Here is a 24,718-nt window from a genome sequence, read left to right on the forward strand (position 1 = left end):
TGGTAATTTGTTATAAGAACATTAAGAAACTAATATAGTATTTGATTAAGAGTGTCCAATCGTGATACTTGTGTGTCTAAAACCACATCATGCCATAATTACTAGTGTCTTCTTTATGACTGGAAACAGATTCATAATGGCTTTAAATCTAGCTAGATCAGATAACCAGTTCCAGAAACTTCAGAAAAGTTTCTTTGTTCTTATATATCTGTCCTCTACAACCACTAACTTGGTACTGAAATCTGTATCAATCAAGATTCAACCTGAGAAACAGAACCAGCAGAGAAATATATTAAAAAAAAAAATTTCAAGGAGTTGGGTTACTTGATTGTGGGGGCTGGGGCGGCCAAATCCAAAATTCATAGGGCAGGCTATCAGAATGGGTAGGCTAGAACTATTAGGCATGTCCTCATCCAGATTATCAGAGAGGTCTCTCTCTCTCTCCCTGTCTTTTTTTTTTTTTTTTTTTTAATTCATGAGAGACACACACAGAGAGAGAGGCAGAGACATAGGCAGAGGGAGAAGCAGGCTCCATGCAGGGAGCCTGATGTGGGACTTGATCCCGGGACTCTGGAATCACGCCCTGAGCCAAAGGCAGATGCTCAACCGCCGAGGCACGCAGGCATCCCAAGGGTAATCTCTCTTAAAGTCAACCGTGAACTTTGATCATATCTGCAAAATACATCACAGCAATACCTCGATTAGTACTTGTTTGAATAAATAAGGGACTTGGCTTAGTCACATTGACACAGAAGACTCACAAATTGCAACAAACTTATAAATTAGTTTGAAAAGAATTGAAATCTTGACATTATCCAGTCTTTTCGTGTAGGATCATGGTAAAGTTTAATAATTTTTTTTCCTTAATTTTTTGGCCTCATTTTGTAGGAATTAAAAGATTTCCCCCATTCTAACTTTTTTTTTTTTTTTGGTAGTATAAGAGTTTAATAATAACGGTCATCACATGTTGATCATTTACTATGCATCAGGCTTGCACTAGAAATTTCTTTATCTACTCCCTAAGTCAAAACAAATCACACTTTTATGAGGTTGGGGACAGACAGCCAATATATATATCATTCACGCTATGATATTTCATGTTTTTGTTCTTGTATGGTCCCATTTGTCTGATTTCTATGTCGTTTTGCGGTGGACTTGAAAGTGTTAAAACAGTATTTAGGATCCCAGTTGCTCACTGAGGCCATAAAGATGGCTGGTCTCAACTTGTTGACTTCAGTTTTGGTTGTTCTCAGTTTACCAGCCCTTAGCTGAGGGTTTGATGTGGTGTCGATGAGGTTAATGATAATCCTTCTCTTTTATGGTATCTTAATCTAGGACAAACAATTAAAATGCTATGAAGTGTAGCACCATATATTTTTAGAATCATCCATCCTTTGAGTCCATGGTAAGTAGGAGATATCAGGCTAAAACTGTGTTGTTACTGTGTTTGTATTAGAAATTGAGTCTTCTCGTTCACTTGGATTCCGACCAGTAGTAGACCTACAATGTTCCTTTCCGCATTTGGCTGAACAGATTATGTAAATACTTCTCATTAGGAAAATTCCAGCAATAACGGAAAAATAACTCCCATAAATTAAAAACTGAAAAAGAAAAAGAAATCAATGAATGACATTAAAATGGTTATTTAACAATAAAGGTCGGTAGGGACGCTTTACGGCTAGCTGGGAGATCTTAAAAAGGTCACGGATTCTCTTTCAGCCTCATTTTCTCAATTGTAAAATGAGGGTAATAACAATATTTACACATTTGTTGTGAGGATTAAATGTGTTATTACACATAAGGTATATAGAAGAGTACCTACACAGTAGAATTCAATCAATGTTAACTGTGTTTGTAGTTTTGAAACTCTCCATTAATATAGACTATATATAGACTTCCTTCTTGCTTTCCTTCTTTTTTCATATTCGCATTTAGTATATGAAATTGAGAGTTTTTTTCTTAGAATCTGACATGCTTGATGGAATTTCTATCCAAAAATAACAGTAATAAAAAGAAGGAATACAGTATTTCTACCCAAAATATTGAAATGATATTAATAATGGAAATTAGAACTCATATATGTTCTTAATGAGTAAGTTGAACATTCAACCATTTTTAATGATTTTCCTTAGACATACATATCAAGAGGTCTTGATTATGCTTTATCTTTAAAAAATTTATAGTAACTTTTAAATTTTTCATTTGCATGGTATGAATTTTCCCTCCCCCCTCCAAACTTCACATGTCTTTATAATTTTAAATGTGTCTTCTGTAAATAGACTATGGTTGCAACCCTTTAAGAATCTAGCCTGAAAATATTTTTTTTGTTATTTTTATTTTTGTCCTGGTTTATTTAGCTTTGAATTGCTTAATTTTTATTTTTGGAAAATTATAAACATTCACAAAAGTGGATAGGACAGTATCCAAACGCCCACTAATCCCATGACCTGGTTTCATCAATCACCAGCAGCAGCCACTTTTGGTTCCCTAAGGCCCCAATCGCTTTCCCTTCCCCCTCGCAGATTAATTTGAATCCAGTATCACAGGATTGTAATAAATATTTCGGTTTGTATCTTTAAAAAAGAAGGATGTGCAAAAGCGTAACCACAAATCATGAAGACACCTAAAAAATTAACAATTGCTTAGTATCGTCTAGTCAGTACTCAAGTTTCTCTGCTTGTGTCATAATATTTTTAGCTTCTGGGTATGAATCAGGATTCAAATAAGATCCACACATTGTGATTGATTGCTGAATTTCTCAGGACACTATCAATCTTTTGAAAAATGTTATTTGTTGAAAAACTGTAATTTCCCAGATGCAGGTGTTTTTTGGTGGTAATCCTGGATGTCATGTAATGAGTTCTGCTTCCCCTATTTCCTGTAAATTGGCAGTTCAATTTATGAGCTAATTTATTATTTTAGTGACAACTCACATATTTGTATTTTTTTGCCACCATACTTTCCTTATTTTTTATGTTCCTTAATTTTCTCCTCCTTTCTTGAGCTCCTTCATGTAACTGTTTTTCCATATACCATATTTTATTCCTCTCTTCTGCATAAAAATTGCATAATCTATTTCTAATTTTTTTCATGGTTCCACTTGAAATATTGACTCTTAAATAAGCAAAGCGATGGTGTATAAAGGTGATGGTGGTGGGAGTTGTCTGCCTTGGACACAGGCGATAAGTAGAGAGACCTACATGTAGAGAGTTTTAAGACTATAATAAAACTGATTAAAAGCCTGTGGCATCTCATTATTGTTATGCTGCAGCAATTTAAATAATGCTGTGATGAAATCCGCCTCCCTGCCAGATGGACTGCCACCCTCCTTGGTGTGCCACCTTAGGAGTCTAATCAATAATCAACAGCATGAAGATCCTTAGTTTTGAACATCTTCTATTGATACATTGTTGTCTGGTACTTGAGGCATCTTTTTAAAGACTCCTCAAGATATAGAATATAAGTGTTATTTTTATTTATTTATTTTTTAAAGATTCTATTCATTTATTCATGAGAGACATGGAGAGAGAGGCAGAGACACAGGTAGAAGGAGAAGCAGGCTCCTCTCAAGGAGCCCAATGTGGGACTCGATCCCTGGTCTCCAGGATCATGACCTGAGCCAAAGGCAGATGCTCAACCACTGAGCCACCCAGGTGCCCCTATTTTTTATTTTTAAAGATTTTATTTATTGATTTTAGAGGTGGGGGAGGGGTAGAGGGAAGAGGGAGAGAGAGAATCTCAAGCAGACTCCCCCAACAGGGGGCTTGATCCCAGGACCCAGAGGTGAAATCAAGAGTTGGATGCTTAACCGAATGAGCCACCCAGGCGCCCCTAACTATTATTCTTTTATTTATTTATATTTTTTTCTGTTGTAGAAAAACATATAAGACCTTTATTAAATAAGTTTAGCTTTAAACACATGATTATTTGTATTTCAAATAAATAGCAGATCTTTATTTTTATTATATCCTGTTTCAGGAGTTAAACAGTGTACCAGACTTCCTTTTAAAGTTTTCCTGAGCTGATAAATTCTGCATGCATTGTGGCTGAACTAAGAATGATTTTTTAATTTTCCACCAATTACCAATTACCTTGGTATTCTTGACTTGAGAAACCATACTATTACTATTTTAAATGATTAGTGTTTGTTCAGATTTACTCACACATTTACTTCTTTTTTTCCACATTCCTTCTTTTGGGAATACCTTCCTTTTGGGATACTTTTCCTTCTTCCTCAAGTGCATCCTTTAGAAATGGCTTTTGTAAAGATTTTTGTTGATAATGCACTCATTCTATTTGTCTGAAAATGTTTTGCTCTCATTTTTAAAACGTACTTTCTCTTTGTCTATAGCGCTAGGCTGGCCAGTATTCTCGGCAACACTTAAAGCCATTGCTCTGCTGGCTTCCACTGGGAGCTACCAACAAGTCAATTGTCTATTATCATTTCTCTGTAGCTGAAGTTCTGTTTCTCTATTCTTAAGATTTATTTTTCTTTGGTTTTCTGCATTTGCCACAGTGTGTTTAGATATGAATTTCTTTTTTTTCTTACAATTAAGAAAATTTTTATTGGAGTTCAATTTTCCAACATATAGCATAACACCCAGTGCTCATCCTGCCAAGTGCCCTCCTCATCACCCAGTCACCCCAAACCCCCATCCACCTCCCCTTCCACTACCCCTTGTTCATTTCCCAGAGTTAGGTGTCTCTCATGTTTTGTCACCCTCACTGATATTTTTACTCATTTTCTCTCCTTTCCCTTTATTCCCTTTCATTTTTTTAAATAATAAATTTATTTTTTATTGGTGTTCAATTTGCCAACATACAGAATAACACCCAGTGCTCATCCTATCAAGTGCCCCCCTCAGTGCCCGTCACCCATTCACCCCCACCCCCCGCCCTCCTCCCCTTCCACCACCCCTAGTTCATTTCCCAGAGTTAGGAGTCTTCATGTTCTGTCTCCCTTTCTGATATTTCCCACACATTTCTTCTCCCTTCCCTTATATTTCCTTTCACTATTATTTATATTCCCCAAATGAATGAGAACATATAATGTTACTTACTTTTTTTTTTTTTGAGATTTTGGGGGCTTCTTTCTTAATTTTGAGAATACATGCTATTGATTACTTTTGGAAAATTCTCAGAGAATATTTATCAGCTTCTCTCTACTACCTTTATTATCTCCTCATAGAACTCCAAATAGATATTTGTTTAATTTTCTCGCTTTCATTTCCACATGTCTTAATTTTTCCACTTCTCTTTCTCTGTGCTGCATTCTTGGTGATTTCTTCACACTCAATAATTTTTCCTACATATTTAAGGTCCTAATTCTCATGAATTCTATTTTTTCCCAAATATTTACAATCATTCAAGATATATCTTGTCCCATTCTTATATTATTATTTTCCTTTGTGTACAAACATCTTACTTTATATTCTAATGCTGATAATTCCTCCATCTCAAATCCTTGCTGTGTGATTCTGTTATTTATTATTTCAGTTGGCTTGCTCATAGTACTTTATATCCAGTCATGATTTTGGATGTTTTTAAAAATAATAATCTTATATTTGGTGGAATTTTATCTGAGGCAATTTTTTTTTTTTTGGTTTCTATATAGAGGAACAGTCTTCCAGAGACCATTTGTTTTGATACATACAGGTGCCTGGCGCCATTACCAACCAGAGCCTCTTTTAACTACATACTCAGCTTTAGAAAAAAAATATTTAGGGCACCTGAGTGGCTCAGTGGTTGAGCATCTGGCTTTGGCTCTGGTTTGATCCTGGGGTCCTGGGATCAAGTTCCGCATTGGGCTCCCAGTAGGGAGCCTGCTTCTCCCTCTGCCTGTGTCTCTGCCTCTCTCTGCATGTCTGTCATGAATAAATAAATAAAATCTTTAAAAAAATAGAAAAAAAATGTCAAGCCTATAGACATTGGAACCCAGAATTATGTAAGTGCTGCTTATGAAAGCAAATTTCCAGGGTAAATTCCCTGATACCACCCAGATTCATCTTCTTTGTTGGAGTTTCCCCCATAACTTCATGTTTTGTTCTGTTTTTCTGCTCACTGAGGATGTAGCCCTTGGGGTTGCCACGAAAACCAAAATTTGAGGTCACTGGGAGAATCAGCAGATGCTCGAGCACATGATAGATTTAGTGCTTCCTTGTCTATCTGGTTTCCTGTTCCTGCTTTGACCTCTGAGGAGTGTTCTTATTTCTTACCAATTCAGCCACTTATTAAAAAAATCTTAAATTTATATCCAGGAGTTTTAGGTGCTTTGTAGTGTTAAGGATTTTTTTCTGATACCTAGTTTATTTATGCTATAATGGAAATAAGCCTTTCTTATTTTAATATTGTTAAAAGTCTATAACATTTAATGGAAGTAAGTCTTTCTTAATTTAATATTTTTAAAAACCCTTGTTGACTTCAAACTTGGGGTTTCCTTTATATATTTTTTTATTAGAGTTCGATTTGCCAACATAGAGTATAACACCCAGTGCTCATCCTGTCAAGTGCTTCCCTCAGTGCAAAACTTGGGTTTGAATGTGGACACCTGCCCTTCTTCTCCTTCAAATGCAATCCCTCAACCACATTCCTCTGAAGGTACTTGCCTCCGGACCATTTCCGCTAGAATAGGCAAGTGAGAAAACAAGACAATATCTGAGGGTCAGGACCCAAACTCACTGAAAATCCTAATAAGTAGTTATTTTGTTTGATAATGAAAATCTGCCCCCACCCCCGTTAAGCTATTCTTTAAGATTCCAAAATAGTTGATGAAATCGTAGGACCAAAATCCAACAGATCACACATCTCCCATGCTTGAGTTAATGAATGTGAACTGAAAACACTCATCTAAGCTATCTGGACTGGCAAATAGTCCACGCTTTAAACACATCTGAGAAATTTCAGATTTGATGTATGGGAGGCTGCCTGAAATCTGAACAAATCCCCATTTCATGCACTTAAAATAATAGCATCACTGTTCTACTTTTTGTGAAGTAATCTTTCTGTTTAGAGTGCCCCTTCTCTTATGAAGCCCTTTGGGGTTAAAACTAAAAATCCATTTTCATGATTCTAATTTTTATTTAATTTAAGGCAAACGAAAGTACCAGTTATCCTAGCTAGATAATCTAATGGAGTGTGTAATCAGGGGTCCATCTGGTCCCAAAGTGGCTGAGTGCAGTGGCTTCCTGCCAAGAGAGCTGGGGAGGATCATTTTGCATTTCTCAATGAGGACATGAAAGACAGAGCAGGGCAGCAGCTGTGGTTTTCATGACATCGAGGGGTCACTTTACACCAATGGCCTTTCTTTTTTCTTTTTCATGTGTCCTTGTTTGACTTGCTGGTGATGGCATTCAGGACAATCTACCCCCAAATATGACACTTTGGCATGGTGAATATTTTTTAACTAAAGGAATTTGAGACATGGCAGGTGCAGGAAGGACTTCCAGACCTTCCCTTGGAGCAAGTCATAAGACCCTAGTGTCTATACCCAGAGGAAAGAACAACCTTATCTCCAAAGATAAAGGGACACAGAGAGGAATCTGAATGAACAGGCCATGTGAAGTTTCCCCAATTTACTATTCTTAGCTCATTTCCCTTTTGTTCTATCATATTTTTTTTCTCACGACTTTCCACTCTTTATCAAATCTAGCATAAAAACACTCAGGTTTGACTATTTCTTCAGGTCTTCATTTCCTTATGAAGGTTCCTGTGTTACATAAAACTTGTATCAAATACATTTGTGTGCTATTGTTAATTTGTCTTTGTTACAGAGACTCAGCTCAGAGCCAAATAGGGTGAGAGGAAACAGTATTTTTCCTCCCTGACGGTATCAACAGTTGCTTTTCCTATCTTAAGCTTCAAGACCCTCCAGGGAGGAGGTGGGTGAAAGTAATGAGATTCACGAATGGGAGGTGAATGAATGTCAACTCCCTCAATCAATAAGAAATCTATGGTTACCAAGGTGTTCCTCCTTCCAAGGGGTATCTCTGCAAATTGAGGGGTGGAACCAGGCAGACAGTGAGAGGGTTGGAGGGATATAACAGGTAACCAACTTGTGAATAGTTGGGCATTTTAGTGTGAAACTTGTTATTACTTTTTTTTTTATCTAATAAAGGGATTATTTTTAAAGATTTAATTAATTAATTAATGAGAGAGAGAGAGCCCAAGTGAATGCAGGGAGAGGAGCAGAGGGAGAGGTAGACAGATATAATTTCCAGCAGACTCCCCAGTGAGCACAGAGTCCAATGTGGGGGTCGACCTCAAGACCCTGAGATTGTGGCCTGAGCTAAAACCAAGAGTTGGACATTTAACCAACTGAGCCACCCAGGCACCCCACAAAAGGATTATTTTAAAAAAAATAACCTTTTTTGAATTGTGTGATTATTCACCCACTCTCTCTAAAAGTCCCTCATATTTACAACTATGAATTTCACCTATTTTTTTTAAAAAGAAAAATTCCTCCAGAAAATTATTTTATATCATCAGTATACAACAGTATGTTCATCTGCTTTCACTAAAGATACACTTTCAAGTTATTGCTTCTTATATGACTAGCTAAATTACTCCTTAGCTTTTTTTCTAGATGAGGTAAAAAGATTTTTTTTTTTAGCTTTTTTCATGGGTCTTTTCCCCCTAGACTTTCAGTAATATTCAAAGATGTATATGGAACCTCTTTTTAAAATCTCTATGGTCTTTTAAATTGAAAAATATATAAAAAAACCTGTGTTGTGACAACAGGTTGAGAAGTAATGAGAAAATGGATGAATTAGTTCAGGATGTCTCAAAGCAGATTTCTTTCCACTTAATCTCGATGTCCTACAAAAATGCTGACTTAGGTTGTAGTTTATGTTTCTTAGATTCCAATATTTTAAAATGGCCCTTGAAATTATATTGAAAAGCTCATGAACAAGTGCATAATCAATGATAAATGAATATTTATGGTTGAGATTTGGGAATCATTAATCAATATACCTCTATACTCTTGGATCTCTTGAAGTTTAATTCATGTGTATTTAATTAGATTCCTACTCCAAATCAACTTTAAGAAGGCTGCTTTTCTTCTTTTTTTAATATTTTATTTATTTATTCATGAGAGACACAGAAAGAGACAGGCAGAGTCACAGGCAGAGGGAGAAGCCGGCTTCCTGCAAGGAGCCGATGAAGGACTTGATTCCGGATCCTGGGATCATGCCCTGAGCTGAAGGCAGATGCTCAACCTCTGAGCCACCCAGGCACCCCAAGAAGCCTGCTTTTCAAAACCAGAAATCTACAGTAATACTTTTTTATCTGGGAAATGTTTTATAGAAATAGGATTTGTCTTCTGTTATGCCTTTGGACTGCATATTTTGTGCTTACCCTGCTCTGACCCTTGGGTAAACTAGTCCTTTATTTAGGAGTTGAATTTTACATTAAATAACATACATAGAAGAATCTCAATGAAAATTGTTCTAGCATTAAGGATATTGGCAGAGACGATAAGAGGAGGTAGGTAGAAAGACAAAGAAAGATTTTAGAGGAATGCCCTGAATCTAGATATGCCTTGGTTGAGAAGATAAAACAATTTGAAAATCTTGAATTATCAGGGGAAACAAAGGTGAAGCTTGACTTTTTCTGCCAAATTTAATTTTCACCTTCTGCTTTGGATGTTTGTGTGAATTGCCCAGAAAGGTCAAAGTGTATTGATTTTCCCACTAAAGAAAAATGCACCATGTATTGAGTACACTACAGGCCAGAAATGGTGCATTTTACAGGCAAGCATCTAATCTGTATAAGACCTCATGAAGTAGGTATTATATTCTCCATGTTACTGAAGAGAAAACTGAGACATTAAAAAAAAACTACATCTCTCGGGGAAGGATGAGCAAGTGGGTGGCAGGTACAAGTGAAATAAGATTGGCCATAAATTTGAGTGATGGATGCCTGGGACATCATGCCACTATTCTTTCTATTTTTAAGATATATTTGAAATGTTCCCAAATAAAAAAATTCTTAAGAAATCAATAATAAAAAATCAAGATTCAAATACATACTTTGTTGATTTCAAGCTTGTGCTCTCTTGATCACATCACATCATACACCTAGTGATTTCTAAAAAGCTGGAGAGCAAATTTCAAGCTAGATAATAAACCAGGAGTTTAAATTTTATTTTAGAAAGTAACAATTGATCCTTTTATGTTCTCAAAAAGGATTGAGTCTATAGTAATCTTAATTTTAATATTTACTCAATGAAGATCTCTTTCCTTCTACTGAACTACTGTGAGATTTAAATAGATTTCTTAAATATCCTGGTGTTACTCATTCAATTGTGTTTCCTGAAATAATTTTTTTTCTCTTTTTGTTTTTAAAGAAGACGTTTCAATATTCTAAACATTTGCATTAGATATGTGTAGGGACTTGTAAGATTGAACATTTTGTCCATGAGATTGAGTAGGCTTATGAAATTTGTGAGCTAAGCATTAATAAGGTTGAATTTTAGCTATGGCAAGAAAAACCTGTGGAGCTTTGGGTAACGAGAGCCACTTCAGCTGGAATGACTTTTTGGGTCTATTTTAGGTAGTGCTTTCATTCTTTAACCTGCTTAATGAAAAGGTCACCTGTTTAATGAAAAAGTTTCCTAAAAAATAGAATGTATCTGAACTACATCATATTTATATAAAATTATAAAATTTTATAAAAAATTATAAATTATATAAATATATAAATTATGTAAATTTATATATTATTTATAAAATAAATTTATAAAAATTATAAAATTATTCCATTGAAGACACCATGCTAAATGAAGACAAGGCAGAAACAAAAGGCTATTGGTTCTATAATTTCATTTATATGACTTTCTAAAATGAAAAAGCTTTAGGGATAGAAAACCAATGTGTGGGTTGCTGGGGGGTACTGTGGAGAAAGGCAGCTAATGGCAAAGGGGCACTGTCTGGGTGAAGGCGTTGTATTTGATTTTCATGTGGTGGTGGCTGCATAGCTTTTTTCCCCCCAAATTAATAGAACTGTATATAAATTTATTTATATGTCAATTTATTGTATGAGAATTATATCTCAGCAAGTCCAATTACTATGTCTAATAATATGTGTGTGTGTGTGTGTGTGTGTGTGTGTAGTTTTCAAAATATGCCTCTGTGTCAATGAAGACACAGAGGTATGCACTTACCTGTATGCTGACCGGAAGCCCCAGTCCCTGGTTGTCAACCACAGCTACAGTAATGACAGTCTGGATCACCAGGGCAATGAAGGTGTTGATTCCGAACACCAGGGCATAGCGTTCCACGCTGAGATTAACAGCAATCTGAAATCTAACAGTGTACAAATGGAAAGAGTTTTGAAAGCACACTATGTGGGTTTTTATTTTATTTTTTTAAAGATTCTTTATTCATTTGAGAGAGAGAGAGAGAGAGAGAAAGCAGAGAGAGAACATATGAGCAAAGGAGGGGGTGGCAGAGGGAGAGGGAGACACATATCCTTGCTCACCAGGGAACCCTACACAGGACTCGATTCCAGGATCCAGGACCCTGGGATCATGACTCGAGCTGAAGGCAGACGCTTAACCCACTGAACCACCCAGGCACCCTCATAGGTAAGCTTTTAAATACAGAGAAGGGAATTGTGTTGTTCCCAAGATTTGGCTCCCCTCAGGAAGCCCAGGCCTCTGTTGGCAGTCTCCTGCTAAAAAGCTCTTCCAGCAGAGAAAAAGGAACAAGGGTAAGTGGCATAGTGAAGTGTTATATTTTAACATTCCATGAGATGTGATATATTATGAGAATTTAAAACTAATTAACCTTTTCTAAAATTAAACCAAATATTCCAAATGTTCTGCAATAAGGGAACACTGAACATTATTGGACCTGGATATGGTGTAGGAGTCACTTTTTAACCTAGACATATCAATGAATAAATCAAAAGTCAATCTGATGAGTTTTTACTTATTTGTAGGCTGTTCACCGCATCGTTGACTGTCTACATTAGCAGTTTCAGAGTCTAATAGGTAAAATTTTTTTTTTCTAGAAAACTCACAAATTATTTTCTTTCACAGTCAAGTCAATCTGGCAATTAGTTCATTTTAAATTGGTTGGTTTTTAAAATTTAGTCAGGCAAGACTGACATACATACATTTGAATTCTTCCATCTAATTCAGCTAAAACACTTATAACTCGAATTTATTCAAAAATAAGAAAACAGAGGCACCTGGATGGCTCAGTCAGTGAAGCATCTGCTTCGGCCCAGGGTCCTTGGATCCAGCCCTGTGTGGGGACCCCTGCTCAGTGGGGAGTCTACTTCTCCCTCTCCCCCTGTCTTCCCACACTACTCATGCTCTCTCTCTATAGTCTCTCAAGTAAATAAATAACTAAATAAATAAGTAACTAACTAAATAAATAAAATTTTAAAAAATACAGAAGCAAATGGAAAGTTTTACTTATGGGTTTTAACATCCCTTCCCCAAATCATCATATTAAAAGACAAATATAAGCATTTAAAAATCATGAGATTCAATGAAAATGTATTATTTCAGTGAAAAAATTACCAACTAAACATAACAAAACCTATAAATAACCCTAGATTCCACAAAGTGAATATAACACGTGGTCCAAATGGGCCTTATAATTTCAGGGGTTCCTTGCTCAGCTAACATTTTTTTCCTCTGGAAAAAAATATTACACTACATAGATGCTCATAAAACCTAGATTACATCAAACGGCAGATTCCCTTTCAGTATGCAAATTATTTCAGATTGGAATCTTGATTTAATCAGTACAGATGCTTAAACAATGCATCAGCAATTACTTGGTTTTGGATAAGAACTTTATATGTGGGGGGGTTCATATGGAGTCATAATGCTGACGTCAGGCTGAGGGTGGCATTGAATCCTAAGATTTTTCAGTCTAAGCCCAAAAAGTATTTCTCCAGGTAACTGAAATGACAAGGAATCATACTGTCTAAAATTTTATTTCAAAGCTCTTACTGAGTCATAAAACTATGATGCAGAGTACACTGCTCAGGGCTAATATACTCTTGGAAAGAGAATTATATTCATGTTCTTCTGTTAGGCATTTTTTAGCATTCAATACACATGAGCCTCTGGGATAGTCTGTAATTTAAAGATTGAACCAATTTGAAATTTTATTTGATCATTTACGTTCCATGTATCATGACATTATGGGATTGGTGTTTACCAATTTACCCTATAACTCAAAGGAAAGTAATAGGAACAATTTATAAAGCATTAAAAAACACATTGTTTTGTGTCAATATAAAAATAGAATGGTTAAATTAAAAAGATCAATAGCTCAAAGTTACTATTCTTTATGTTGTATTATTGTATTGGTTCATTGCTTTTTTTTTTTTTTTTCAAGAAATGCTAACCAAATGTTTATCATGAAGCAAGGATAAGTATCGGGGCATACCAATGAATAAGCATGATTTTTCCCCTCACAGAGCTTACACTTCAACAGGGAATACGTAACTGAACCCAGACAACTGCTTTGACTAATATTTAATTAAATTTATCAGTTTTTATCATGAAAAAGAAGTAGAAAAATATCTTCTTTTATAGACTAATCATATTTTTTTAATATGAACTTCTTGTATCACATGATGGTTGAAACCATGGATGGTTGATCATAGAATTTCTTCCAAATCTGAACACTAACGCTTTACATTAGAAATACATTTATCCTACATGTACTAAATTTATTTTAAAATTTTCTTAGAAGTTAGAATAGTAAAAAGACGTGAATGAAGTTACAGAGACTGGATTCACCTACAGATGATATTCTATCAGTATTCTGAAGCTGGACATGGGAGTGATAATTTCATTTAGCACCAAATTTGAGAGATCTATGAGGTCAAGTTCTTTTCTTTGCCCCACTATGAGTGTATATCCTGACACTAAGATCAATCATGTGACTGAATTGATAAACTAGATGAAAGACGATCACTGAGCTTTATGTAGAATGTTCTGTACATATTGTCTGGGAAAAGCTTGACCATCAGCATATGAATTCCATCTTCACGGCCTCCCAGAATCTCAGCATTCTTATTATTCATGTGGCTTAACCCTCTACTTCCTCATGTCTGTGATAAATCACTCTGAGAATTTCTTAACACACCAAAACATTTTGGTTGATTGAGTTTTCCTGAACTATCTATATTCTGACAGTTAATCTTACTATTTTTTTTCCAGATTTTCCTATTTGGTTCTTTAGAAGAACAATATTGACTTGCTTCATGGTATGCAATAGAAATGCAGATGGCTGTGAGCCAATATGTTCTGAAATATTCAAGAATAATATACTTTTACTTTTTCACTGTGTGGAAGCTGTGGTCAGTACAAATAATTCTGAAAAATTATTTTTACTAATTTTCAAGTTCTCCATCTTCCTAAATGTAGCCATGGAGCAGTAAACCAAACTAATTTAGGTTTGGCTTGAGTCCTTTTTCCTAATCGAGAGTTAGATTGTTAAGAGAAAACAAAACATTTTGAATAATTTCTAACATAAAAGTGGGGGAAGGTAGAGATCTCCTTGTTAGTATGCTGAAGATCAGAAAAGACTGAAATAACAATAAGAAAATAACAGGATAAACCAAAAATCATACTATTCCATAAAGAAAACATAAGTATAGTTAAATTGCTGAAAATCAAATAAACCAGAAAATCCTAGAAGTAGCCAAAAGTAAAATTCTCATCACATTTAGTGGAACAACAATGAGAATGACAATGAACTCCTTAATGCAAGCTGGAAGACAATGGAATAATAAATCTTTAAAATGCTGAATGGAAAAAACCCCCACCACTATTGACTTAGAATTCCAATCAGCAAAAATATACTTAAATGACAATAAAATGTATTTTCAAATAAAATTTGAGAGAAATTATTCACCAGGAAGTTCACACTACAAGAAATGTTAAAGGAAGTTTTCAGGCTGAAGGGAATCAACAGTAAAAGGAAACATGGATCTATAAAAAAAAAAAAGAAAAAAAAAGAAAGAAAACTATTGGGAATGGTAAATCTATGAGCAAATTATTTTTTTCTTGTCTTAATTTTTAAAAATATAATTTTCTGTTTAAAGCAAATAGAATAATAATGTACTGTAGCATTTATAACAGAAACTGAAGTGAAATCTATGAAACAGTACAAGGGACAGGGAGTAAATGGAATTATGTAAAGTATTTATACACAAAGTAGTATAATATTAATTTAAGAAAAACTGATGGGTTAAAAACCTAATCCTACTAAAAACATAAAGACTTAGCCAAGGAAAACAAATAGAAGAAATAAAAATGGAATTAAAAGGAAAGCTCAAAAAAAAACCAAACAAACAAAAAGAAAGCTCAATTAACTTCAAAAGAGGGATAAAGACGAATGAACAATTGGGACAAATAGTAAAGAAATAACAAACTTGTAGACTTAACCCCAATTGTAAGTTACATGGAGTTCACAGGTGAGTTTCTTTAATGTGTAAATTAATGATTTAAATGAATGTTTGAGTTTCTTGGATATATAAATTAAATTAATGCTTTTGATCAAATTTGGGAACTTTTTGGCCATTGCTTCTTTACAGGTGTTTTTTTCTTCCTCTTTATGTTCTCTTCTTCTGGGACTTCATAATGCATATATTGATATATTTTATGGTGTTCCATAGGCCTCTAAGAAAACTTTAAATCCAAAGAGCATGCCAAAATTATGCAGCTGATAATGTTAGGTCGAGGAAAAATATTTTCAGATGTTTGCTTTATCCATGATCCACTTTCTAATTAAAATTAAACATATTACCACACAGGAAATGATGAGTAACACCTACCTAATCCTTTTAGATATTCTCTAGGCAGCATTCATCACTTCTCTTAGCTCATTTTCTTTCTTTTTTAATTAATTGAGATAAAATATTCTCTATGTTTAAACTGCTGTATGATTTAACATTTATTATCTTTATATGTAGTTTTATAGAACAGCTTCACTTCTACAACTGCCCTGAAACTATTTGAAGAAACAGATGTGCTGTGATTTTTCAAGCAGGTAGGGAAAATTGGGAGTGAAAACTAAACTGAATCACTATTAGATACAATCACATCTTATTTTGTTATTAAATAAAACAAAACCAAAGCAGAGAAGTTGGAACAATGGTACGCTGTTGGTGGGAATATAAAATGGTGCAGCCACTATGGGCAACAGTATGGATGTTCCTGAACAAATTAAAAATAGGACAACCAGGGCACCTGGGTAGCTCAGTGGTTGAGCATCTGTCTTTGGCTCAGGTCATGAACCCAGGATCCAGGATTGAATCCCACATCGGTCTCCCTGCGAGGAGCCTGCTTCTCCCTCTGCCTGTGTCTCTGCCTCTCTCTCTCTCTCTCTCTGTGTCTCTCATGAATAAATAAATAAAATCTAAAAAAAATAAAAAAATAAAAATAGGATGACCATACAATCCAGAAATTCACACTTCTGAGTATTTATCCAAAATAGTTGAAACCAGAACTTAGGAGAAATATGAGCACCCCCATGTTTGTTATACTGCTATTCACAATAGCCAAGATGTGACAACAACCTAAATGTCTATAGATGGATTAATTAATAAAGAAAATGTAGTACATATATGCAATTGACTATTAGCCTTTAAAAAGAAGGAAATCCTGCCATATGCAACAACATGGATGAATCTTGGGAACACTAAATAGGAGGACAAATGTTGCATGATTCCATTTATATGATGTATCTAAAATAATCAAATTTATAGAAGCAAATAATAGAGTGGTGGTTTCCAGGGGCTGAGTAGAGGGGAAAATTAAGTTGCTACTTAATGTGTATAAATATGTATCTTTCAGTCATGCAACATAAATAAGTTCTAGCAGTCTGAAGTACAACATCATGCCTAGAGATAAGAATCTTGTAATACCTACTTAAAAATCTGCTAAGAGGGATAGATCTCATGCTAAGTGTTTAAAAAAAGACTACAAAAGAAAAAATTAATAAAATTACTCCATTAAATAAGTACAGTATAAAAACATTAAAAATCAAAACCTCAGAGTATATCATTGTTTATTAGTTGTGAGAACTTTGAATGATTTTTACTGGGTTAATAACCCTAATCGAGTCCCAAGAGAAAGTCAGTTAAAATAAGAATATAGTTCTGTTGTGTCTTATTTTAAACATTAAATATAACATTGCAAATGCTATTCAGAAGAACTGGAAGAATGAATAAATAAATCTGTCTCGTTGCTTCAGATTTAGATCAAGAAATGATAAATACTTACGCTGCTATTGTTATGAGAAGCATGTAACTTGACTTGAAGATCAAAAAACCAGCATAGCACACCCAAATATTAGTCGTGTAATGCATGAGAAATAGAGAACCTGCATCTGCAGCTGAGAATATCGCCAGGGCCAGCTCTCCCAGGAGATCCCAGTTGACTTTCACACAGCCTGCTGTGAAGGCAGCCAGAGCCCCTGGAAAGAAAGGAACCGATGTATAGTACAACCTGTCATCCACACGTAACAAAGTAGGGCACCATTTTGTTAAAATTCACATTGGATAGACATTGAAGCATTTCCAGGCTATGGTAAAACATGTTGACTTATTGTGAACTTGGATTGAATGAAAATCACTTGATCTAGTTCTGTGAAGTGTACATATCTTTTTCTCTTAAAGTTTGAAATAGACCAGCTGAATTTGGGTTTCCATAAATCACAGACTGGAACGGCCCCATAGAGGCCATTTTTCTTTCTTTCTTCTTCCCTTTGAGGAGATAAAACTCGGGTTCAGAAATCTGATGTCAAACAAAAACCAAACCAGACTTTGATAGGAAGAGGCTTTATTCAGAAGAAAGACTTGCAATAGGGAGAACGCTGTGATTGCCAAAATCTGCAAGCATCTTGAAATCAAATAGAAAAAGGGTTTTCTTTTGTAAGGGCACTTCTCTGTAGGGCAAGTAGACATAAGCAAGATCTTTGGAGAGGAAGCTGGACAAGCAAGGGGAAATGATCAGTGGAAACGGACAGGAAAGTGTCCTGCTGTGGTCAGTCAATTTTCCGGAGAAGCTGATGGGGGGCTGGGGCACATTCCATACTATGTTGTGTTTACTCAGAGTTGGGGCAAGCAAAATGTGAGGCGTCTATAATAAGGAGAGGAGCCTGACTCAAGTTCAGTCAAGACAAAGCACAGTGTAAGGAATGGTCATTTGTGAATACTTGGTGACCAAGTGAGGCATCAAGTTCTTCAAATTGAATGCCAGTCCTTGCTACCATGTCCTTCTCTGTGCCCATGCTATGAATGCTCTAGCAAGGAGGGATTCTCTTTCTCTGTCCTTACCTCTGTTTTCTCTATCTTCTCTATAACATCGATTTGAAAATGTCTTCAAATCCCTGAAAGATACGAAACCTTTTTTCAAGAATTCTCTCCTTACAATTTCCCCTCATTTGTTAGTTTAATCATTCCCCTCTTTATTTGCTGACTCATTCCTTCACCTACCCACCCATCAAACACTTTTGAGCTTCTCTGTGGGAAAATATGGTGGTCAACTTTGGATCCTTGCTCTTGAAAATAATATAGCCTACTGGAGAAATTGGATTTATCAATTTATAGTTTTAATAGTGTGATAAGGATTGTAAAAGTGCTGACCCCAACTCAAATTTAAACTAACTATAACCTAGTGGTTCTCCCAAGGGAATTTTTGCCCTTCAGGGGACAGATGGCACTATTTGAAGACAACTTTGGCTGCCATGACTTGGCAGGGGTAGTGTTGGTGTTGGTGGTAGTATGCTAAGGGGATCTAGAGGGTTGAGACCAATGATGCTGTGGGACATCTTACAATGCATATGACAGGCCCCAGGACAAAGAGTTTTCCCGCCCAAAATGTCAATAATGCTGAGGATGAGAAAATTGACCCAAGCCCTATATGTAGTCACAAGACATATGCCAGGACAAATTCATTTAATAATGCTCATTATGTAGACATGCTTTATGATGTATACATTGTGCCGTGAATGAAGCAATCAATTGTCCGGTTTCCTGCTACCCTTAGCTTTCTTTCTTAAAGAAAGAAGGCTTAGGCCAGCAGACCAGTCAGTCCTTCTTCACCTGGTTCTGCCTAAAAATTTGACACTAATTAGGGTCCTCCCTATCACAAAGAGACTAAAGAAATATTATATTTAGAAGGCTTTTAAAGAATTAATTTTATGAACCTTTTACCTTTTCTACAGATGCCCTCAGTAAGGGCACATTATCTGAAGAGAGGATTTTTTTTTCTCCCCTTTCCTGAGGAGCAAGTCCTTAGGGAGGAAGTGGATTTAAGGTAAATAAATCCTAGAACAGGTTTCTAGGAGTCAAAATGGAATTTTTAGAAAGGGAAGTCAGAAGAATATTACCTCAACAATGGACCCTGAAATGTTCAACAAATATGTGGGTGTGGAACACCCCAACTTCAAAAATATTATCTTCAAAGTCTTATTTGATGTGAAAGCTTTGTTATGTCAGGAAAATCCATGTGCATTGTTGGGCTCACTTCAAAGCTAGCTCTGGGCTCTACCCTTTGGACTTTAGAGCATTAACTCTGTGTCAGCCCATCGTCCCTCCTTCTTTTCACCTCACTCTCTTTGGAAAAGGATTTCAAACTTCACAAACTATGTTCTGGGGGAAATGAAGCATGCAGGGACAAGAATCTAGGAAGCCCCAAACCACTATAGCTTCTCAACCAGGAGGGAAGTTTTTGGAAAGTAGAAAGCCTAGGACAAGGTTGAAGGGTGAAGCCTGTAGCAGAAGCTAGAAAACCTCCTTCCCCCAGAGACCTACTCAAAGTCACTCAGTCTCACTGCCTCATCCTCTTGGTCAAAATGCAATATCAGAAATCCGCCTATAGGTAAATAAGGTTGAAGCAGACGCTTACCAGTCAGCTCAAGAGGAAGCAGTAAATGCTCAGGAACATACATATCCTCTTGGAGGGCCTGTCTCACCCACCATATCACCTCCCGCCCCCCACCTGCCTTTCTCCTTTTCTATTACACTTTGTCTTTTACAGCCATTTTCTCCACAGGCAAGGATTACTATTTGTTAGTGGCTACCGTGGAGGGTCACAGTTCTTACTGGTTCATACTGATGACAAATGAATGAAAGTATATAATGTAGGAAAGGGCAGAGAGAAAATTATACAAGATAATACAATAACCTGGCTGTATAGAAGAGATGGGATGGAAGATTGTAAGAATCCAGTCTGGAGTCACTATTATTCTAACAAATATCTGGATATGGTAAGGAATGAGGAAGCTGAGTCCGGGAAATAATCTTAATCAGAAGACAGCAAGCTTTGCCAAATCCCTACATGTAGAGTTAAGGAGAGATATAAATATATTATTTAAGTTGTCTCAATGGGAACTTTGAAATGATAAAGTAGCTCCTAGAATAGATTTCAAATATCTTTGGCCACAGTCTGAAAAAGGAATATATTTTATATGTCCACTAGTACATACATATGTGTATGTAAACAGAATTTTCACAAAATAGAACTTATCCTTATAAGCTGCAATCTATTCTATTCTATTCTATTCTAAATTTTCTATTCTGTTCTTTTTTTAAAGCCACATTTTAAAAAAGATTTTATTTGTTTATGACACAGAAAGAGAGAGAGGCAGAGACACAGGCAGAGGGAGAAGCAGGCTCCATGAGGGAGCCTGATATGGGACTTGATCCCAGGATTCCAGGATCACACCTTGGGTGGAAGGCAGGTGCTAAACCACTGAGCCACCCAGGTGTCCCTGTTCTGTTCTTTGATTTAAAAATGCTGGTCAGAAATCCACTACATTGATTTCAAGATCTTTACTCTATAAAGGGCTGGGTAGTAAATATTTTAGGCACGTGGATCCCATAGCCTTCTTTGTTTTTATTTGGTTGCTTGCCTGGATTTGTTATTTTTACAACCCTTGTCATATATTATTTTTTCTCTTACAACCTCTTAAAAATGTAAACTTTTAGCTCTGGTGGGCATGAGCCATTGTTTGCCACTTCTATTAATGGTTTGCAAACTGTAGTTTCTAAAGACCAGAGTTACAGAGCAGTTAGAGAGGAAAGTGATGAGATAGCTTAACCTTAAACCATTCAACTCTTTATGGCCAAACCAGGTTCAGCCAATGGAACACAAATTTGCAGTCCCTGTTTATATGGATTGGTAAAACTTTATCTTCCATGGATAGCTATGTCAATCTTCCCTTATGTTCATTCCCTCTTTTAAATTTTGTGGCAAAAATTCTTTTCTTTTTTTGGTATTCAGTGTTGAAATCACTACAACCAATCGACCTAAGACTATGATTTGGAAGACTATCTCTCCTGCACATCGAAAAGATAGTCTGGTATACCGACCTCCAAAGGTTGCCAGGGCTTCTACTGCTCCATTATAGATTGTAGAACTTTGGGATGGTGCCTTGTAATCCCACAGGATTTGGACATAGTTCAAAACCTGGTTAAAACCTGCTGTGGAGAAGGCCCACCACAGGGACCAGTAAAAAAGATGCTTTGAGGAGTAACAACCCTTCAGATCTTGGAACCACTGCACAAAAACTCTCAAAGTTACATTTCCTGGCTTTGGAGTGCTCAATGGACCATCATCTTGGTTCCTTGAAAGGGTGAATATTTCTTGGTAGACTGGTTTGTGATCCATTTGCGGTTCCTCTAAGAAAGCATCTTTTCCTGGTGGCTTTGGAGGAGTTTCTTTGCTGGGCTTTGCATGAAAAAACATGCTCTTCTTAGGCATTGGTAGGAAAAGTGAGAAAAGAAAGGCCACACAGACAGAGGCCAAGGATATGACATTGAGGTAAAAGTACGATACGTTGGCCAGGGACACCAGGAGCTGGGCCAGCACCGAGGCCACTGTGTAGGCCACAAGTGTGATGCTCCTGCAGTAGCCACTCACTTTCTGATAGTGCTCCGGGCTGACCACGCTATAAATGTAGGCATAGTAGGCCACCTCGGTGGCAGAGACCATCCCATAGAAGAACTCTAGCACCTGCATGGCTCTTAATCCTTGACCAAATACAAGCAACAACCAGGTGATGATGAAGCTGATCCCTTGCAGGATAATGACTGGTTTGTAGCGAACGTAGTCGGTGAGGATGAACACGGGGAGCAGCAGCACCAGATAAGAGTATGTCCAAATTGGAAAGATCTCATTTGTGATCTGTAAGAGTAAATGGGGAGGGTGTGAGGACAAAAGCACCAGCAGTGAAACACACCATAGATCTCACAGGTATATATATTATCCAGATGACATGTATCCATCCTAGGACATATCGTTTGGCCCCACATCAATTTGATACTTCACATGAGTTTCTGACAATATGGTGGAAAGCTATGGGAGCTGAAATTCAAGGAAACAAAGTGCAAAAATCATAGATCTTCCTAACATGTGGGTTCCTTCCTCCAGATATAAAGAAAGAGCAGTTATTATTCTTAGTTATCTGGTTCTTTCATTTTTTATTTAAATATTTTTAAAATTTATTTATGAGAGAGAGAGAGAGAGAGAGAGGCAGAGACATAGGCAAAGGGAGAAGCAGGCTCCCGGCAGGGAACCTGACACAGGACTCGATCCCAGGACTCCAGGATGACATCCTGAGCCAAAGGCAGATGCTCAACCACTGAACCACCCAGGCATCCCTGCTTCTTTCATTTTTTAAAATGGAATGTGATCTACATAAGCCACTGAGGCTGGGAAAGAGGCCATAATGCATATGTTAGCCTTACCAGCTTTCCCAGGGCCGAGTAGGGCTGCTCGCTTGCTGTTGCCTGTCCTTTTAAAATAGTTTACCCTTCTTCAATAAGGTTAACAAGAATGTTTCAGTACTGGTTGAACCTGACCATATTTACCTTTGATTCACATCAGTATGTAAAACGTGCAGCTATCTAGAGATCATCTGGGTGACCAGAAACACATAGGCCAAATGACCAGTTCCAGACTGAATATCAGAAGAGGGAACACTAGTCTGTCTTCTGTTCTTCTGCATTCATGGCCTTTTTTTTCTTGGGCTGCTTTGGAGGAGCCATGAGAAACCCCTTAGTATGTCTCTGGTTTAAATCAGCTTTGGTCATGGTTTTCCAGGAAACACTGGTGGTATCAGCAAATCATCTGAGCCCACCAATAATACATAATTATTTTCGCTTCTGTAAGCGAGATCTATAGTGGATGGAAGATCATGTAAAGAAGGCTGGGGTGGGCCCTCTTAAATCTCTGTTCTTTCAGGGTCTTGCTGACCCTCTCAAATCCCAGGGTCTCAGATCACTGACATAAACCCACCAGTTTACTAAGCCTGAGAGTGTCCTTCATTTTGACTTACTCTGTGCCCTTACTCCTTGAGTTTTCAGGTCACCTTTTACCTAAATGTTCTTAGAGTTTGGTAGAACTTTATTCTGGATCTTCTTGACATTTAGGTGTAGTCACTAACCCAGCAAAAGCTACCTTCAAGATATGTTTTTTGTGACTGGCTCTGGAGTATAAATCCAGCCCTGAGCTATCTCCCAGCCAAACCTCTTTTCACCTACTGGCATTCAAGATTGGCATGTGCTTTTTTTTTTTTTTTTTAATTGGGAAAGTGGTGGATTGGTTTAGAGGTCAGAATTTCCTTAGTTAGGGTGGAACATGAGGATGGTTTCTGGGAGAGGAAGGCCATGGGAGATACAACTGTGATGCCGCATTTGCTGAATAACCAGCCCGTAAAATGGGTGTGACATTTTTTCCCCTAGATAAATCGAATTGTGTGATCTTATTATTGCTCAGTGACTAAAGTGATGGTTCTCAAATGTTAGCATGTGTCAGATTCACCTGGAGGGTGTGTTAAAACAACCAGATTTTCAGACTCAGTAGTTCCAGGGCAGGGCCTATATATGGACATTTCTAACAAGTTTCCAAATGATGCTCTTGCACTGGTCTGAGGACCCCACTTTGAGAACCACTGACTCATAGGCTCCTTAGGATTAGATCCTATGACGTAACTGAAAGCTAACAACAGCCTTAATATCGGTACATAAAGAGAAAAAAAAAAGCTTCAGAGGATTTTTTTGTATATACTTTTTCCTAACTTTTTCCCCCCAAATCTTATACTATCCTCTAAGGTTTGTAGTTATAAGTAGGCATGGCTTTATTTTAGGTTCATGATAATTAGCAGTGACATCCTGGAGTATTGCTTTTGTACAGCTGACAGATTGTTTTGAAGCCACCACATTTTTGTGGTGGTGAAGTTTTATATTTTTACATGACAAATAGAAATCATTAAGGCCTATTTTCCACATTTGAGACTGTAAGGAGTGCTGATACTTTGCTCTTACCCAAGGCTTTAGACATTGTTCTAACAAGATATAAATCTAAGATAAGCATGTTACTAAACTTACCGTGCTGAGGCTTATATTTTTATCTGGTCCTGCTAAATAAGGTATGACAAATGGCTCTGATGGTTTCATCATTGAGAAGAATCCAAAGCAGCAGAGGTTTACTGTGGGAAAAACCCAAGAATGGCTTGGTGATGTCCGGCAACAATTCATGGATGGTTAACCTGCTGGAGGAAAAAGAAAAAAGCAAGTCAGAAGATTGATGGTTTCTTTTCATCAAATGTCCCCATGCTCCATTTGTCCTTTGGTCTTAAAAATGAAAACAGGAAAATCGTGGTGACAGTAAATATATATCACAGGTCAAAACACAGGGACTTGAGTCTTGTCTTTGGGTTTCTTGGTGTAAAGAGAA

At 36.6% G+C, this 24,718-nt stretch overlaps 1 protein-coding gene and 1 long non-coding RNA gene across 8 annotated transcripts in view; one reads left to right on the top strand and one right to left on the bottom strand.

Annotated features, from left to right (window-relative positions):
* Nucleotides 1–991: 991 nt before the first annotated feature.
* LOC144296135 (thiamine transporter 2-like) overlaps nt 992–24,718 on the bottom strand; it is a 42,358-nt gene continuing 18,631 nt past the window's right edge. For 6 of the 7 annotated variants that reach the window (XM_077869070.1, XM_077869066.1, XM_077869069.1 and 3 more), the window contains 5 exons: nt 24,370–24,533; nt 21,352–22,165; nt 17,258–17,450; nt 11,162–11,303; nt 992–1,601 (listed from right to left, as the gene is read on the bottom strand). In XM_077869070.1, the coding sequence (XP_077725196.1) occupies nt 1,425–1,601; nt 11,162–11,303; nt 17,258–17,450; nt 21,352–22,165; nt 24,370–24,519 (1,476 nt within the window). In that variant the 5' untranslated portion in view covers nt 24,520–24,533 and the 3' untranslated portion in view covers nt 992–1,424. The remainder of the gene's footprint in view (nt 1,602–11,161; nt 11,304–17,257; nt 17,451–21,351; nt 22,166–24,369; nt 24,534–24,718) is intronic. The other variant, XM_077869064.1, reaches the window with a different exon arrangement.
* On the top strand, nt 11,450–24,659 carry LOC144296137 (uncharacterized). Its single transcript, XR_013363298.1, has 3 exons — nt 11,450–11,584; nt 15,946–16,022; nt 24,411–24,659. It is a non-coding gene; the product is annotated as an uncharacterized LOC144296137 (long non-coding RNA).

The sequence above is a fragment of the Canis aureus genome, chromosome 24 (assembly GCF_053574225.1).
Source record: "Canis aureus isolate CA01 chromosome 24, VMU_Caureus_v.1.0, whole genome shotgun sequence".
Taxonomy (NCBI): Eukaryota; Metazoa; Chordata; class Mammalia; order Carnivora; family Canidae; genus Canis; species Canis aureus.